General features: G+C 50.1%; 1 protein-coding gene and 1 pseudogene across 2 annotated transcripts in view; both read left to right on the forward strand.

The window, feature by feature from the left end:
* The first annotated feature begins 1,309 nt into the window (after nucleotides 1-1,309).
* Nucleotides 1,310-4,752, forward strand: LOC117076162 (annotated as a pseudogene).
* A 1,209-nt stretch (nucleotides 4,753-5,961) lies between these two features.
* SMYD3 (SET and MYND domain containing 3) overlaps nucleotides 5,962-18,810 on the forward strand; it is a 764,618-nt gene continuing 751,769 nt past the window's right edge. For both annotated transcript variants that reach the window (XM_033199070.1, XM_033199074.1), the window contains exon 1: nucleotides 5,962-6,239. In XM_033199070.1, the coding sequence (XP_033054961.1) occupies nucleotides 6,076-6,239 (164 nt within the window). In that variant the 5' untranslated portion in view covers nucleotides 5,962-6,075. The remainder of the gene's footprint in view (nucleotides 6,240-18,810) is intronic.

Below are 18,810 nucleotides of genomic sequence, written 5' to 3' on the forward strand. Positions count from 1 at the left end.
GGACAGAGAACAGGTTGGGACGGCCAAGGGCGGATGGACTGGGAAGAGGATGGCTACTTAGGGGACACCCTGGAGACTTGGAGGATGAAGGAATTGCTCCAGGAGGGGCTGGAGTGGTGGCCAGGAGACTCTGCACATTGGTTTAGAACCATGGAGAAACTGTACACCCCAAAGACTGAACTGGAGGGTGTGCAAACTGAAAAATTTCATGATGGGCTGGGGTCTTCTCAGATTCTGCAGCCCAAATAGCACGAGGGCCAGGGGCTCCAAGACCACCAGGAACATGTGGTACCCAAGTCATACCCCAAGACCACGAGGCAGCCTGTGAGTTTACGGTCCCCTCGGCTCTTTCCCAGAGGCCCTGCATCCCGTAGGGCTGGCAGAGTCGGGGGCTGGAGACCCCTGTGGGGCTGATGAGAGAGGCTGAGTCCCAGCCAGGCCCTGACCTGGGATGTGAGGGTTCTCCATGTATTTGGAGTTGGGTTTCCTTTCTTGCCCTGGAGGACACAGAGGCACAGGCACTGGGGCCCAGCTCCTGCAGAGCAAGGCCAAGGGCAGTGTGTCCACCGGGAGTGCGGGAAGGGGAAGGTGTTGTGGGGAGCCCTGGACGCCATCCTCTTTCCTGCACTTGGGGAAGGGTCTTCAGAGGACCCTGGAAGAGGGAGGCTTGGTTTTTAGGTTAGCCCAGGGGGCCCTGAGCACTTCTGTTCCTCCCATCGTGACAAGGAAGGGCCATGTGCTCAGGGTTCCTCATTAGGCTTCTCCAGAGCTTGATGGGTGGGGTAAGGAGGCCCGGGACACCCTGGTTGAGGGAACTTCCTTGCCCTGCAGTGCCTACTCCCCGAGCCCAGGGGTCCAGCTTACCCCCAGCCCACAGGGGCACAGATGGGGCCCCGCAGGACACACAAGCAAGGCCCCCTCCCCAAGAGGGGTCATCCCACAGCAGAGGCTGGGGCTCAGGCTCCGCCTTATGGGAAGATGGGGGCAGCACCCAGCCTGGGAGAGCTTGGAAGCCTCAAGCCCTGAGGAGGCCCCTCTCTCCAGAAGCCACATCCCACTGAAATGAGTGCCCCCCATGAGGAGCTGCAAGACCTTGTCTGACCAAGCCTCCTGGAGGGGTCAGGTGACCCTCATGGGGAGTGTCACTGACTCTGGGGATTGAAGTCCCAGTGGGCCCAGCTCAAGCCGCCAGCCCCCAGCCTTGAAGGGCCAGGTCCTCCCGTGCCTGCTGTCCCCAGAGATCTCTCTCAGGCTCAACCTGCACCTGTGGGATGTGTATTTGCTAGAAGGGGAACAGGTGTTGACGCCGATGGCATGCACTGCCTTTAAGGTTCAGAGGAGTAAGTCCACATGTGTCCAGTGGGACCTGGGGAGCACTGCGGTCAGACTCTGACTGGCCTGAGGGCAGCTTCCTCACACTGTCCCCATGATCCTCTGCTCTGGCCCAGGGGAGGTCTGGCCAGGTGGGCTGGGCAGGGCACAGTGACACCAAGCCCACCCCCTACATGTTCCAGATGAAAGTCGGAGTGTGGTGAGCACTTCCCTGCCCAGGCCAAACCCCAGCCACAGCCTCCTATGCACATCTGGACCCCTGGGGTGGCCATAAAAGGATCCGGCACCGCCCAGTGGGAGATGGTTGAGGTGGCAATGAGGTATGGGCTCTGACCCCTCCCAGGGAACTGTCCTGGCCATGTCCCTAGAGGGCTTCATGAAGACATCCAGGTTTGGCCCATGGGCACATTTTTGGGGCTGGTTCTCCCATACCTAGGCCCTCGGTGAAGATGCAGTTCTCGGGCACCATCGGGCCTCTATGAGGAAACTAACAAGGAAGCATGGGGACCTGCCACCCCCAGGTGGGCTTCCATACCAGGTCCCCTCCTGAGTCACCCTCTGGGGAGTCAATAGTAGGGGAGTGCCCCAGACCCCCAAGCCCACTACCTGGGTCTTCCTCTTGCGCCTTTTCTTCCTCTTCTTCCTCCTGGACTCTAAGTAAGTACAATAGGCCCCCCGGTCCTCAGGCAAGGAGCTCAGTGCGTGTGCACTGGACATGCTGTGCATGCAGGAGGGGGATGTGGGCAAGACCTCTCCAACAAGCCCCCTCTCACTTTCCACGGTGTCCCACCCCACCCCTCACGGGGCCCTTAATGGCACTGGAGGAGCCAGACCCATTTGTGGGACCCCCCCACCCCTCCCTGCAAGCACTGACAGCCTCAGAGAGCAGCATAGGTCCCTCACTCCTGAACACCCCTCCAAGGGTGCCAGGACAACAAGCCTTGAGCCAGGGAGACAAGGGAATCAGTGTCCCTGACCCCTAGAGCATTCAGGGCAAGGGCACAGGTGGGACCCCTGGCCAGAGCCAGAGCCAAGAGTTCAGCCAGGTGTGGGAATGGTCTGTCCTGGCATGGACCGGGCAGCCCAGGAGGGCAGAGGGGGCCCTGTATCTGGGCCCTCTTACCCACTGTGGAGACAGGTCCCCATGTGAGGTGGCAAGGGGGCTGGGTGACAGCCAAGGCCGCTCCCACCTGAGTTCTGACTGGGGATTGTGTCTCAGGCCCAACAGCCCTGGGATGAGGGCATCGGGCAGGAAGCCCCCAGCCAGCCTGAAGCCTGGGGGGCGGTCCCAGGAGCCACCTGCTGTGTCCGGACAGCTTCCCCACTGCAGGCGACACACACCCCTCCCTCTGGAACCAGCAGCCTGCACGTGTGTCCTCAGTGTCAGACCCCAGGGGCCATACAGAGACCCTGAGGACTCCAGAGACCCAGGCAGGTGGGGCCCGGCCCAGAAAGGACTCTTTGGGCCCACAGGACGTGCTGTCTGACCACGTGTTTTTCTTTCAGCCAAACCCAAGCAAGGGTTCTCAGCACCCAGGCCTGTGCTGGTTTCATAGGACAGGAAGGCCCTGTGTAAGGGGGATGGGCAGGCCCCTCCCTGCCCACCAGCCTGGTTCCAGCGGCCCATTTGGTCCGCTTCCCCGCCATGGGTTCCTCGTCCTGTCACACCCTGTCCTGGTGGGGCTTCCATGTGGCCAAGGCCCAGGGGCATGAAGGGGCTTCTGGGGAGCCCAGGGCAGCAGGCTACTCTCTGGGGGCACCCAGGATTTATGGTGTGCCCAGCCTGGCCTCGGCTCAGGGAGGACCTCGGGGTTCCTGGAGATACCTGCAGCGGAACTCCATGCTCCGACTCCCAGTGGACTTGGATGTGGGGGACCCTTGGTTCCTTTATAATTTCAAACCGAGCTGCCGGGCTCGTGTCCTTTCTGAATGTGTCCTGGACAGCCCCGGGCCCATGCGGCAGGCTTAGCCCAGGAAGCTCATGGCGACCCCGATATCAGGCCCTGCCCAGGCCCATCAGGACTAAGAGGGAAGTTGGGAGATGCCCCCACTGCAGCATGGGCACCTGCATCTGGCCCCCTTGGTGGCCAGTGACTGGCTTGCCTAGAAGGAACCAGGGTGGCACCGCACCAGCTGCCCTGCAGCCCCAGACACCTTGGAAAACGCTGTTCAGTGAGGAAGCGGGTCCCGTCAAGGCCACGAGAGAAACAGGTGAGCGTGGCATCCCCGCAGCCCAGCCAGCCAGCACCATGCCCTGGGTCCTCGATCCCAACCTGTGGGACAGTGTCCCCCTCCCAGGGCACAATTGCTAGGCCAAGAGGGGCCTGGCCTAGACCCCAGCCCTGGGAAGAGCGGGGAACCAGGGATGTGGTGGGTTCCCAGCTGCAGTCAGCATGGCCATGCAGGGGACCCTGGCACTGCAGAGCTCTGCACTGTCACAATTCACTTTGCAGAGGCCGGCGAGATCCCGAAGCCTCGCAGCAACTGTGGCAGCCACAGCAGGCGCCACCACCATGTGCCTTCCAGCTGCCAATGCAGGGTTTCCTGACAGCAGGGTGCCCTGCAGCCCTCACCTCACTGGCTTAGACGCTGAAGGTATCTGTGGTTCATGTTTCCAGTGCTCCCACCAAAGAGAATTACTACGCAGGATGCTCTTGGTCCTGAGGTGAGCAAAACGGCATGCCGTGTGGTTGGAGCTGGCGTCTTTCCCGGCCACCATGCTTGCTGGATGGGCCCATGGAGCAAGTGGCCTTGAGACAGGCATGGGAATGGAAGAGGCTCAGCATCCTGCACATGCCCTTACCGAGGCTCACTGGGCTGACGCCATCGCTCGTCTGTGGACAAGACACTTGGTCTCGTGCCAATCCCTGGGTTGGCACCATTTCCCAGGAGGACCAGCTGGCCACCTGCTGGCAGGCTAATCACACTGCTGAGGGGGCTGAGATTGGCTCTCACTGCACCGAGCCACAATGTGGACATAGACTTGCCAGCCCTGCAGTGCACACAGCACTGCCTCTGACCAGGACACCCCATTTCACAGCTGGGGATGTGCAGCACTGCGTTCCCACCTCGGGGCCTTAACTCTGCCACTTCTACTTGGAATGTTCTCAGTTCCCTCCAGGCTTCTAGAATCATCTGGGCCAGAGCTCATGGCTGGATAAGCACCCGAGGCCCCACAACCCAAACAAGCTTCCCATCCTCATTTTACTTTCTGTCAAACTTATGAAAATTTATTAAGATACGACTTACATCCCTGGCAAGTGCACTGCTCAAAAGATATTCACAGATGGAACACACCAGCCCCTAGATCACAAAGCCAACCATGCTCAGCCCCTCTCAACACCCCCAGCCCTGAAACCAGTGTTCTGACTTCTGACGGCACCATGAGCCTTCCTTTTGTACTTTATACTCATGGAAGCATAACCACCTTCATGTTTTAACATAAATGTTTACTTCTGAAATAATTTTAGATATACAGAAAAGTTGAAAGGCACTATAGTTACTCCTACACTTTCCATCCAGCTGCCCTTAATAACGACATTTTGCATTACCATGGCACATTTGTACAAACTAAGAAATTTAGGCCAGGTGGGCCAGGCGCGGTGGCTCACACCTGTAATCCCAACACTTTGGGAGGCCGAGGTGGGCGGATCACGAGGGTAGATCGATACCATCCTGGTTAACATGGTGAAACCTCGTCTCTACTAAAAATACAAAAATTAGCCGATGTGGTGGTGGGCGCCTGTAGTCCCAGCTACTCGGGAGGCTGAGGCAGGAGAATCACTTGAACCCGGGAGGCAGAGGTTGCAGTAAGCCAAGATTGTGCCACTGCACTCCAGCCTGGGTGACAGAGTGAGACTCTGTCTCAAAAAACAAAACAAAACCCAAAAAACAAAAAAAGAAATGTAGGCTGGGTGTGGTGGCTCACACTGTAATCCCAGCAATTCGAGAGGTCAAGGCAGGAGGTTCAGGTTCACCTGAGGCCAGGAGATTGTGATTCGCCTGGCAACATAGCTAGACCCTGTCTCTGGAGGAAAGTAAAAAAAATTAGCCAGGCATGGTGGCGTGTGCCTATAGTCCCATCTAGTCAGGAGGCCGAGGCGGGAGGATTGCACACACACGCCTGTAGTCCCAGCTACTAGGGAGGCTGAGGCAGGAGAATCGCTTGAACCCGGAGGTCGGAGGTTGCAGTGAGCCGAGATCTCGCCACTGCACTCCAGCCTGAGCGACAGAGCGAGACTCCGTCCCAGAACCAAAAAAAGTTACGATGTAAAGTACTAGTTGTGAGGTCACGATGCCTGCAACTTTGAAATAGTTTAACCACAATACATGCATGCATAGCTACAGGTGGGGAGTGAGCAACCAGCAGAAATGGCAAAGTGCTGGGTTGTCTGATTGAGGCGGAGGTATACAGGTGTTTACTGCACTGTTTTCAACTGTCCCGTATGCGTTAAAATTATCATAATACAATGTTAGAGGGGGAAAAAAAAAAACCCGCCTTTCTTCTGCGCAGTCGCCGTGGGCACGAGCCGCACGCGGAGCCCTACGACTCCCTCGGGGTTCCACGCACGCCGCTCCAGCCGTCCCTCCAGACTCCATCTGCGCATGCTCATGCCCCATCGCGCCCGCCCCGCCCCTCGGGCGTACGTGTGCGCGCATGGCGCAGGCGCGCGGGTCCCGGCCGCCGGTGAGACGCCAGCTGCTGGACGCCGTAGCCGTCTGAGGTGCCGGAGCTGCGGCAGGATGGAGCCGCTGAAGGTGGAAAAGTTCGCAACCGCCAACAGGGGAAACGGGCTGCGCGCCGTGACCCCGCTGCGCCCCGGAGAGCTGCTCTTCCGCTCGGATCCTTTGGCGTACACGGTGTGCAAGGGGAGTCGCGGCGTTGTCTGCGACCGCTGCCTCCTCGGGTGCGTAGGGAGCGCCCTCGCCCACCTGAGTCGCGAGCTGTGTGGGGTGCTGGGGCCGTCGGGCGGGCGGCAGCCGCGGGACTCCTGCTGGATGGGGCTGCACAGGCAGCTTGGCGGGGCTGCCCCTGACGCGCGTGTGCCCGGGGGCGGGTCGCGGCTGACAGGCCCCGCCCGGCCACCCCCCTGGGTTGCCGCAGCGGGGCTGGGGAGGGGGCCCAGGCTCAGCCACTGCCCCCAAACCTGGGCTGCGGTGGAAATGGGAAAGCCGTTGGGCAGACTTAAGGGGGAAGCGTTGTGCCGGATAATTTTGCTGGGAAACCAAGTCTGTGTCCTGTGCGACAAGCTTCCTTGGTGCGGGTGTGGAAATCACACGTGGCGGGCGTGGGGGTGGGTGGGAGCCGGGATGTGTATAAATCAGGCTCCCCTGCAGAGGTAAGCCCCGCTGGTAAAGCATCAGGCTTGCAGGAGGTGGAGGAATCTTGATGTTTACCGTGCACCTCTGTGGTCTGGGTTCTGGGAGGCCTGGGGATACGAAGATGAACGGGACCTCCTTAGGAGCCGATAAAGTGAGAGAGATAATTACGGTGTACCAGAAGGGCTGGAATAGAGGGGCAATTAATGTGCGGTGGGAGCATCAGACACGGGTCCCCGTGTGCTGTGCCGTTTAATGGCTGTGCAGGCATGTCTAACTCTTAACCACCTTTCTAGATGCAGGGACTCACGTGAAAGTGTTTTGGAAGCCTGGACGCACTGTGCCGATGTAAAGTGCTATGTGAAAGCAGTTTATGGAAATGTGTAACATACATACATAGTCACAGGAATTGCATTCAGTCAACAAATACTATTGAGCTTCTGTGTGCGAGGAAGAAGAGTTCTGTTTTGAGATGAGTACAATGATTTTGTGCATGGCTGCTTTTCAGACCTGCCAGTCTGAGATTTAGGTGGGTGGAGGTGGGACGGTAAGTGCAAAACTCGTATCTGTAATTTGACCATTGTTCTTACTTTGTTCTCATTTGATTCGTAATTCAGGAATATGACTTTGCATTTTAAAGCTACCAAATAATAATTTTGTCTGTTGCTTTCTGAAGTAATGGTAACAGCGAAAACATCTGTTCGGAGAGAGCAGCACCTTGAAGTTTTTGACTTCAAAACTTATGGTTTTGAACAATTGATTTTTGTTGTGTGTGTGGTTGACAACAATTCATTCCTTTCAAGGTAGTTCTTGGAACAGAAAAGTTTTGGGATGAATAAATGGTGCAAATTGGCAATTCAATCATCAGAGCTGCACTTGAGTCCTGTGACACACGGCCTTGTGCATTTCCAACATGAACTACACAAACCCTTTGCGGGCGGGATGCTTGTGAATTTACTATCCTATTTCATTAGTCTCATTCATTTTTCCTGTTTGCAGTCACTGTGGGGGTTTAAGCAAAAAAGGAATTTCATGAAAGAGTACTGGGGGAGTTCTCAGTGTTGCTTTAAAGTCTGCCGAGACTTGACTGGACATGGGCCGGAGACAAGTCAGGATTGCACTGCAAAAGTAGTTGGGACTGGGGTCTGGGGACTGTATCACTTCTGTCGCCTGATAATATTGGATTCTGCAGTATGCACCGCGAACACCATGGACACTGAACCCTGGTGCTGCTGCTACTGCTGCTCCTTGGGAATCTGGCTGTTGCTGGAGAGTTATTCTCTCAACCGTTCTTCTTTGTGATACTAGCTTTTATTCAAAGTCCTCAGTGAGTGTTTTGGATTGGCTAAACTTAGGTCACTGCCTGCACCCTACCTGCAAGGGAGGTTGAGAAGGTATTTAGCCTTTTTGGCTTTTAAGATAGAAGGCAGGCTCGCTCTACTTTCCACCGGTAGTTATCCAGTGGGGAAATCAGCACACATAAACATAGAAAAAGGGATATAAGTAAATGCTAAGCATCTAAACAAAACAAGCTAAACAGATTCTTCATAATGACTAACAAATACTTATTAGTATTTTACACAGACACAAAATATTTGCACTTATTTTGGATTGCCAGGACACACAGTTCACTTATGTTGCGGTAGTTAGTTGCTCTGTTTGAACACTCCCATTTTAGTGGTTATAGTGTTCCGAAGAGCCTGGTTGGGAATCACTACAACCTGAAAATAGTGTTAGGGAAATGTTGGTGCATTGTTTGATGTAGTTTTCTGCCACTGTTGAATGCCTGTCCTTAAGGGATAAGTTTCTGTATTACTTATCATCCTGTAAGTAAAATGTGTTTCTCCTTATTCACTGTCCATTGTGAAGTCTTTGAGAATAGTGCATCTTTCAATTTGTGTAGCCCTAGTGTCTAACATGGTAAGCCCTAAGTTTTAGTATGAATGTGTGGCAGAATTTTCCTCCTAACTGTCCCTGTCCTTCTGCTGTCTTCCATCTGAATTAAGTATGGAATGAAAATGTTAGTTTGTAGCAATTAACAGTTACATGGGAAAGGAAAAATCAAAATAGAATTAAAAAGACAGATATTGATGATAACTACAGTCATGCACTGCATAATGACATTTTGGTTAACAAAAGACCACATATATGACAGCGGCCCTGTGTGATTATATCATTTTTTAACTGTACCTTTTCTGTGTTTAGATACTTTTAGATACACAAATAGTTACCATTGTCTTACAGTTACCTACAGTATTCAGTACAGTAACATGCGGTGCAGGTTTATAGCCTCTGCACAGTAGGCAGTACAGACAATACCTGCTAGCCTAGGTGTGTAGCAGGCTGTACACTCTAGGTTTATGCCAGGATACGCCATGATGTTCCCACAACAATGAAATCACCTAATGATGTCCTTAAGGAATGTACAACTCTACTTCCTTAGGCTCCAGAAATAATGGTTACCAAGTTTTACATGAGTTCCTTTGGTCTAGAGCTGTTTTGATTAGTGGCTTTAGTTCTGTGTACTTGTTTTTGTTAATGGAGAAAGGTGAACCTGCTTCAAGGCTTATCTTACCTTTTTCCTCTCATTAAGGAATGGCTTCTGGTTTTTCATGTTGTGCCTGGGAAAGAAAATGAAGTATGTAAGTTGTAGAAAGAGTCAATGGCAATGACATTATAACCTGAAATCACTTTTTTTTTTTTTTAAGATGGAGTTTTGCTCTTGTTGCCCAGACTGGAGTGCAGTGGTGCGATCTTGGCTCACCGCAACCTCCGCTTCCTGGGTTCAAGCGATTCTCCTGCCTCAGCCTCCTGAATAGCTGGGATTACAGGCATGTGTCACCACGCCAGGCTAAGTTTTTGTATTTTTAGTAGAGATGGGGTTTTACTATGTTAGTCAGGCTGGTCTCAAACTCCTGACCTCAAGTGATCTACCCTCCTCAGCCTTCCAAAGTGCTGGGATTACACGTGTGAGCCACTGTCGCCGGCCTGAAATCACTTATATTGTCCTTCTGCCATTGCATGCATTTTTAATTTGACGAAGATAGAAGAGGTTGCTTGACAATTGGGTATGGGTTATGTGTATTTCCTGTTTGCTTTGGTCAGTGTAGCACATAAAATTCCATTGTTATGGTTTTATTTGTAAACCTTCTCACTCCCTAGCTCTAAGTCTAATCTTCTTTATATCCCCAGGGCCTAGCACATGGGAGATGTTAATCACTCAAGGGTTAATATTTTGGGGAACTTTAAGTAGCTGTATGTTTGTTTTTGTTTTTCTCAAGTTCCAAGTTGCCTGCAGCTTCCATATCAAGAGTTACTTCTGGCAATGATAGTTACTTCTGGCAAGAGTTACTTCTGGCAATGATACTTCTAATGATAGTTTCTCCGGTAGGGTAAAGAGAATAGCTCATCCTGCATTAAGGCTGAGATGAGGCTTAGTGCCTCCCAGGAGGAAGGAGGATGACTTGGAAGTAGACTTGTCATCCCTTTCAGTCCTGGTGGATTGTGGGAAGCGGGGGGACAGAGGTAGGGAAAACAGATTGTGAGAAATATGTGTTCTGATCTTTCTTGGCTGGCTAAAGTTCTAGGGTTAGGGTGGGGATGTTAAATGGGTTGAGGGGACAGTCGACAGTAGAAGGCCTTTTGCTCAGCTCCTTATGTGGAATCTTGAGAGGAGATGTTATGCAGGTTAGTGATAGGCCGACACAGGCCTATAGCACAGCAGCGGTGGAAGGAAGTGGCTAGATAGTTGAGTTTGTGGTAGCAGGGGATTCTGAAATGCTCTCATACCACTTTGAAGGAGGTGGAGGAGCTTATTGGCCTGGTGGAACAGCTGGCATCATGACAAAAGACTATGTGACTATAGACTGGAGGTCAGGATCACAGACTCCAGGGATGAGAGCCAGCAGGACATCCTAAAAGATGAGATGGGACCAGTTCAGCCACAGGACCTGATGACCTCCTTGCCGCAGAGACCAGTGAGGATCCAGAGAAACAGCCCAGATCCAAGGTCTTCTTGCCACTATTTCTTCTAGGATGTCCTATGAGACCTTGGAGGGAAACCCACCCAAAAGCAGCCGTTTAAACCAGTCGGGGAAGGAGGTCAACACAGCCTGAATATTAACTGGAAGAGATTGAGACACCGTTTTAAACTAGCCTGGGGAAGGAGGTCAACACAGCCTTCGTATTAAGTGGAAGAGATTGAGACACTGTTTTAAATTAGCCCGGGGAAGGGTTCAACACAGCCCGAGTATTAACTGGAAGAGATTGAGATACCGTTTTAAACTAGCCCAGGGAAGGAGTTCAACACAGCCTGAGTATTAACTGGAAGAGACTGAGACACCGTTTTAAACTAGCCTGGGTAAGGAGTTCAACACAGCCTGAGTATTAACTGGAAGAGATTGAGATACCGTTTTAAACTAGCCTGGGTAAGGAGTTCGACACAGCCTGAGTATTAACTGGAAGAGATTGAGATACCGTTTTAAACTAGCCAGGGTAAGGAGTTCAACCAAGTCTGAGTATTAACTGGAAGAGATTGAGATACTGTTTGACAATTGTTTTTTTTTTTTTTTTGAGACGGAGTCTTGCTCTGTCACCCAGGCTGGAGTGCAGTAGCACGATCTCGGCTCACTGCAAGCTCTGCCTCCCGGGTTTACGCCATTCTCCTGCCTCAGCCTCCCGTGTAGCTGGGACTACAGGCGCCGCCACCTCGCCCGGCTAGTTTTTTTTTCGTATTTTTAGTAGAAACGGGGTTTCACCATGTTAGCCAGGATGGTCTCGATCTCCTGACCTCGTGATCCACCCGTCTCGGCCTCCCAAAGTGCTGGGATTACAGGCTTGAGCCACCGCGCCCGGCCCTGTTTGACAAGTTTTAAATTTCCTGGATATTTATTAGAGTAGATATTCATGAGTAATATTAGATTAATTACAGAAAAAATGGCACATGTTCAGGAGACAGATTAGATCAGTTATAGAAAATAAAGCAGGCTGGGCATGGTGGCTCATGCCTGTAGTCCCAGCACTTTGGGAGGTTGAGGCAGGTGAATCACTTGAGCCCATAAGTTCAAGATGAGCCTGTGCAACATGGCAAAACCCTGTCTCTACTAAAAATACAAATAATTACCCGGGTGCATGCCTGTAGTCCCAGCTACTGAGAAGGCTGAGGTGGGAGAATCAGTTGAGCCCAGGAGGTGGAGGTTGCAGTGAGTGGAGATCACACCACTGCACTCCAGCCTGGGTGACAGAGTGAGACCCTGTCTCAAAAAAGAAAAAAAGAAAACGGCAGCTGCATTTGAGTTGCAGTGTGAGTAAATGTGACCAGGCAATAAAGGGTATTAACTCACTGCATTTGGTGAGATGATGGAATCTCTCTTGGCCAAGGACTGAACCTGGGGTGGAGACGGGAGGGAACGTCTTCATATATGAGGGTAAGAAGAAGAGGTGCCAGAAAAGGCAACAGCATTGGTAATTGAAAAGTTTAAGGACAGCTAGGGAAGTGGTTGCTAAGTGACTCAGCCTTAGGAGAGATTGGAAATAGTCTTCTAGGAGAGAAGACTAAATTGCCTCGTGAAATGTAGGATTGTTGAAAAGTGCTGAGGGTCTACTTAAAACTTGTGTTCATTTATTTAAAGTGGGAACAGTTAGTTGGGTCATGTTTCCTTCCTCTCTCAATTGCCAGCTGCTTGGCTACGAGAACTGGATTTACCCAGGATTACTAGGTTAGTATGATGGACGGAGAGAAGGGACAGGAAGTTGAAGTTGTAGGCAAGGGAGGGTGTAATTGTGGATCATGGTTCTTCAGGTAGGGAATGAGGTTGTAAGGAAGGTGATGGCCAGTGAAATGTGGCCAAATCAATGGATTAGAGGTCCCATGTGGTCAGAGAAATGGTGAGTGATCAGATAATGGGTTGACTTGATATGTCCATGCTTAGAAGCAATGTGTGTCTTGATACAACAAGGTATGGGGTGTGGCAGAACGTGGCCAAGGTAGGGAGTAAGAAAAGATTTTTGGTCAGGAAACCCAAAGGCTGAGGTGTTAGTTGAATCATCTAAATACATGAAGTTGCTAAGAATGTTAGACATTGGAATGAATAGTTTCAGCAAAGGCACAATTCTCACATTGGCTACAATAACCCAAGGTTTAAGGGTCAGTAGAGTAGAAGAGGCTAGTGGAGACAGGGAAGCGCTTACCTCTGTGCAAATAATGTAAAAAGACATGACTGGGTTTACAGCTGATTCTGTGAGACACGGTTAGCACCAGGTGTAAGTGAATTGCTGCAGTGTTACAGACTCTTCCTTGGAGGCCCTGAAGGTCACGCGACCAGCAAAATCATTTCAAACAGCAGAACCTTGAACGATGGCTTGAAGTAGGATTTGCAACTTCCTGGGCAGTGGCTAATGGGTCTAGGACTTGGAATAAAATAAGGTGGAAGAATTGATAATAATGTGGTTTGGGAAAGGACTTTATGGATGTGACTACGTTTTTCTTTTTAAGTGGGAGTCATAATTCCTGCTTCTTCTGCTGCTTCCTTTTCTTCTGCAAGGAGGTTTGGGAAAGGGCTTTATGACTGAGCCCTGGTGAAAACATTTGGTCCGTGTGAATGCCACAGCAGAGGGCGTTCTCAATCAGACAGGATGGCCTGCTTTGTGGATAGCAGTAAGTTGTTCTTCAGACAGCCTGGTGCTTGCTCAAAGGGCTCAGGAACAGAGCAGCCATGGGGACAGGGATAGAGGCTGGTGCCTGGAACTCAACAATGCAGACTTCCCCTCACGATAGCCATGTGGCTTCTGCTGGTACAGAGTGCCCAGTGTGCTGCCAGTACTAACTGGTCCTGATGCCCCAAATGGCAACACATCTTCAGGACCAGCCAGCCACCTTGTGTCAGGTTTTTATGGTAGAACTTTTTGTCATGGGGGGGTCAGTTGGAATATCAGTTTTTTTCCTGCACTTGGATTTGTCTTCCCTGCGTGTAATACCATCTCTAAGATCCACTGAGAATCTTCGATAGAGCTGTGATATTCCCCACAAGGTCGCCTCTGACCTTCACAGAAAGAATTGGAGCATTGGGCTCTAATGCTTGTGGTTTTGACTATGTTTGCCGATTTCCTCATTGGATGACTGTCAGTGGTGGGATGTAGAGCAAGTCTGCCTTCTATCAAAAAAGCCAAAAAGGCTAAATACCTTCTCAACCTCCCTTGCAGCTAGGGTGCAGCAGTGACCTAAGTTCATTCAATCTAAGACACTCTCTGAGGACTTTGAATAAAAGCCTCACAAAAGTATCACAAAGAAGAATGGTTGAGAGAATAACTCTCCAGCAACAACCAGTTTCCCAAGGAGCAGCAGCAGCAGCAGGGCCCAGTGTCTGTGGTGCTGGTGGTACGTACTGCAGAATCCAGCATTATCAGGCAACAGAAGTGATATAGTCCCCAGCCCCTGCTCTTAACATACTCTGGCGTTTCAGGCAACTGGTGTTATAGACCAGTGGTTCTCAGATCTTTTAGTCTCAGGACCCCTTTATGCTTTTACAAATTATCAAAATGGATTTGATAGGGATTTAGAAAACATTATTGAGAGTGCTGATGATGTTTTGTTTATGCGGGTTTTATCTATTTATATTTACTGCATAAAAATTAAAACTAAGTTTTGAAAATACCTATTTAAACATACATTTAAGGCTGGGCGTGATGGCTCATGCCTGTAATTCCAGTACTTTGGGAGGCCGAGGCAGGCAGATCACATGAACCCAGGAGTTTGAGACCAGCCTGGCCCACAGAGCAAAACCCTGTCTCTACTAAAAATACAAAAATTAGCCAGATGTGGTGGTGCATGCCTGTAATCCAGCTACTTCGGAGGCTGAGGGAGGAGAATGGCTTGCATCTGGGAGGTGGAGGTTGCAGTGAGCCAAGATTGCGCCACTGTGCTGCAGCCTGGGCAACACAGTGAGACCCTGTCTCCAATAAAAACCCAACAACAGGCCGGGCGCGGTGGCTCAAGCCTGTAATCCCAGCACTTTGGGAGGCCGAGACGGGCGGATCACGAGGTCAGGAGATCGAGACCATCCTGGCGAACACGGTGAAACCCCGTCTCTACTAAAAATACAAAAACTAGCCGGGCGAGGTGGCGGCGCCTGTAGTCCCAGCTACTCGGGAGGCTGAGGCAGGAGAATGGCGGGAACCCGGGAGGCGGAGCTTGCAGTGAGCTGAGATCCGGCCACTGCACTCCAGTCCGGGCGACAGAGCGAGACTCCGTCTCAAAAAAAAAAAAAAAAAAACCCAACAACAATAACGATAAAATATGTGTGTGTGTGTGTGTGTGTACATTTGATTGTTTGATTCCTTAAAAAATTGTTATATATGGCCGGGCGCGGTGGCTCACGCTTGTAATCCCAGCACTTTGGGAGGCCGAGACGGGTGGATCACGAGGTCAGGAGTTTGAGACCGTCCTGGCTAACATGGTGAAACCCCGTCTCTACTAAAAAATACAAAAAGCTAGCCGGGCGAGGTGGCGGGCGCATGTAGTCCCAGCTACTCGGGAGGCTGAGGCAGGAGAATGGCATGAATCCAGGAGGCGGAGCTTGCAGTGAGCTGAGATCCGGCCACTGCACTCCAGCCCGGGCGACAGAGCAAGACTCCGTCTCAAAAAAAAAAAAAAAAAAAATGTTATATATGTGTAAGTTTTTACGTTGTAACAATTTTTAAAGAAATCAAACTATATTTTCGTTTATTGAGATAGAGTCTCACTTTGTTGCCCAGGCTGGAGTGCAACGGTGCAATCTCAGCTCACTGCAACCTCTGCCTCCCGGGTTCCAGCGGTTCTCCTGCCTCAGCCCCCTGAGTAGCTGGGACTATAGACCCATGTGTATTTTTTAAAACGATGAAAATTTAATGAGGATTGCATTGCTTTGCATTTTTTTTCATGTCTCTCTCTAAAGTCTGGCTTAATCAAAGACCCTTAGGTCTGGGTGTGGTGGCTTACACCTGTAATCCCAGTGCTTTGTTAGGACAAGGTGGGAGGATCTTTTGAGGCCGGGAGCTCACGACCAGCTTGGGCAACACAGGGAAACTTCATCTTGTTAAAAACACACACACACATTATCTGGGTGGGATGGTGTGCACCCTTGTCATCACGGTTACTTAGGAGGCTGAGGTGGGAGGATCACTTGAGCCTAGGAGGTCAAGGCTGCCATAAGCCATGATCATGCCTCTGGACTGCAGCCTGGGGGCATACGCATTCAGACCATAGCATCTGCTTTATCTTATTTTTTTTTTCTTTTTAAGATAAGCAAGTATATATGTGTGTTCTTATTTTCTATTCTTATTTTTGCACTTGCTTTTTTAACTTAGTGTCTATTGGAGATCACTCTATTATCAGTTCATGGAGATCTTTCTTATTCATTATAACTCCATAATACTCAATTTTATGTAGCCACTTCTTTCTACTTTTCTGTGTGTGGCTATTTAGGCAATTTCCAGTATTTTGCAGTTGTGCATATTGCTCTAATGAATAACCTTGCGTGTGTGTGTTTTTGTATTGTTGCTGGTGTATCCTCAGGGTACATTCCTCAAAGTGGGATTTCTGGGTCAGGGTGTAAAACCTGTGTGGGGTTGTACCATTCTGCATTCCCATTAATGATGTATGTGAGTGCTTGTTTCCCTTAGCTTTGCAGCCTGAGCTTTTGAAGTTTTGCTAAGCTGATGGGTGAGAAGTGGGATTTTAGTACAGTTTTAATTTGCATTTAAATTGCATTTTGGATGAAGCTAAACACCTTTTCATGTGTTTAAAGGCCATATTTATATCTTTTTGGGATTTGTCTGTATTTATCTTTTGCTCATTTTTCTTGTTTTTTCCTCTTTTTTTTTCCTCTAGAGACTGGGGTCTCCCTGTGTTACCCAGACTGTAATGCAGTGGTATGATCATAGCTCACTGCAGCCTCGAATTCCTGGGCTCAAGTGATCCTCCCTCCTCCACCTCCAGAATTTTCTGAGCAGCTGAGACCACAGGTGTGCAACATGATGCCGAGCTAATTAAAAAAAAATTTTTTTTTTAGAGATGAGATCTCCCTAGGAGGCTGTCCTCCCACTTACTTTGAGATTCTTTTGGGGATTGTCTGATTTGATTTTACATTTAACTCTGTATGTGCTACCATCTGTAGCACCTTGTGGATCAAGTTCCAGATGATTTTCCATTTCTATCTGGGAGTTCCCCATTATCTCTTAATCAGATGTGATGCTCCCTCTGGTGGACAATGGAGTAAAAAGCATTCAAACATTTTTCAATAAGGCAACTTATTTTTTAGCCACTAAAACACTATCTCTGAGTGGTCTCCTTCATGAACCCCCTTTCCAAACTGTTCTTAGCCTCTAACATTTGCCATTAACTCTTTTTGTCTCGCTCTGTCTCCCGGGCTGGAGTGCAGTGGCCGGATCTCAGCTCACTGCAAGCTCCGCCTCCCAGGTTCACGCCATTCTCCTGCCTCAGCCTCCCGAGTAGCTGGGACTACAGGCGCCCGCCACTTCGCCCGGCTAGATTTTTGTATTTTTTAGTAGAGACGGGGTTTCACCGTGTTAGCCAGGATGGTCTCGATCTCCTGACCTCGTGATCCGCCCGTCTCGGCCTCCCAAAGTGCTGGGATTACAGGCTTGAGCCACCGCGCCCGGCCGCCATTAACTCTTATTTTGGATTAGACCAAAAAAGGGCAAACAAGTTAAATTTTGTCATAAATATCAATATAAAACTCAATAATGGGCCGGGCGCGGTAGCTCAAGCCTGTAATCCCAGCACTTTGGGAGGCCGAGACGGGCGGATCACGAGGTCAGGAGATCGAGACTATCCCGGCTAACACGGTGAAACCCCGTCTCTACTAAAAATACAAAAAACTAGCCGGGCGAGGTGGTGGCGCCTGTAGTCCCAGCTACTCGGGAGGCTGAGGCAGGAGAATGGCGTAAACCCGGGAGGCGGAGCTTGCAGTGAGCTGAGATCTGGCCACTGCACTCCAGCCTGGGCGACAGAGCGAGACTCTGTCTCAAAAAAAAAAAAACAAAAAAAAAAAACTCAATAATGAAATAGCACTGGTCAGATTTACATGGTGTAGTGGCTTATTAATGATGACCATGTTTTTCTTTTCTTTTCTTTTTTTTTTTGAGACGGAGTCTTGCTCTGTCACCCAGGCTGGAGTGCAGTGGCCGGATCTCAGCTCACTGCAAGCTCTGCCTCCCGGGTTCCCGCCATTCTCCTGCCTCAGCCTCCCGAGTAGCTGGGACTACAGGCGCCCGCCACCTCGCCCGGCTAGTTTTTTCTATTTTTTAGTAGAGACAGGGTTTCACCGTGTTAGCCGGGATGGTCTCGATCTCCTGACCTTGTGATCCGCCCGTCTCGGCCTCCCAAAGTGCTGGGATTACAGGCTTGAGCTACCGCGCCCGGCCTAATGATGACCATGTTTTTCACAATAAAAGTTGAAACCTGTGTTTGAAACTAGTAGTTTTACTTGGAATTGGTATGATCTGGAGGGAAAATTGTGCTTGCTGATCTCCTTACAGTTTATTACTGCAAGAAGATTCTGTGTAAATGAGTTTTTCCCCTAGTTTTTGACATGATAATTACTTGTTAGTAGAAAAAATAAAATAAAGGCCACTTGTGGGATAACCTTGAGTTTTATATCTCATTCTACTATTTGAAAAGTGAAAATGGACAGAGCCATTACTAGTTGTTTAAATACAGTACAATCAAGAATGTTTCCTTTTTAAAGTTTACTTGTCAGTTTACTGTTTTACACATGGCCTATTCATGTTTAGTTTTAAACATTTAAAAGCATTTATAACAGTAGGCTAATATTGATCTTTTTGTTTGCTTGAGACAGAGTCTCACTGTGTCACCCAGGCTGGAGTGCAGTGGTGTGATCCCGGCTCACTGCAGCCTCAACCTCCTGGGCTGAAGTCATCCTCCCACCTCAGCCTTGAGTAGCTGGGACCACAGGCATGCACCACCATGCCTGGCTAATTTTTATATTTTTTGTAGAGATGGGGTTTCACCATGTTGCCCAGCCTGGTCTTGAACTCCTGGGCTCCAGCAATTCACCTGCATCAGCCTCCCAAAGTGCTGGGACTACAGGTGTGAGATACCCGCATCTGGCCAATATTGATTTTTAAAGTTCATTACTCGGG

The sequence above is a fragment of the Trachypithecus francoisi genome, unplaced genomic scaffold, assembly GCF_009764315.1.
Source record: "Trachypithecus francoisi isolate TF-2019V2 unplaced genomic scaffold, Tfra_2.0 Lachesis_group5, whole genome shotgun sequence".
Classification (NCBI taxonomy): domain Eukaryota; kingdom Metazoa; phylum Chordata; class Mammalia; order Primates; family Cercopithecidae; genus Trachypithecus; species Trachypithecus francoisi.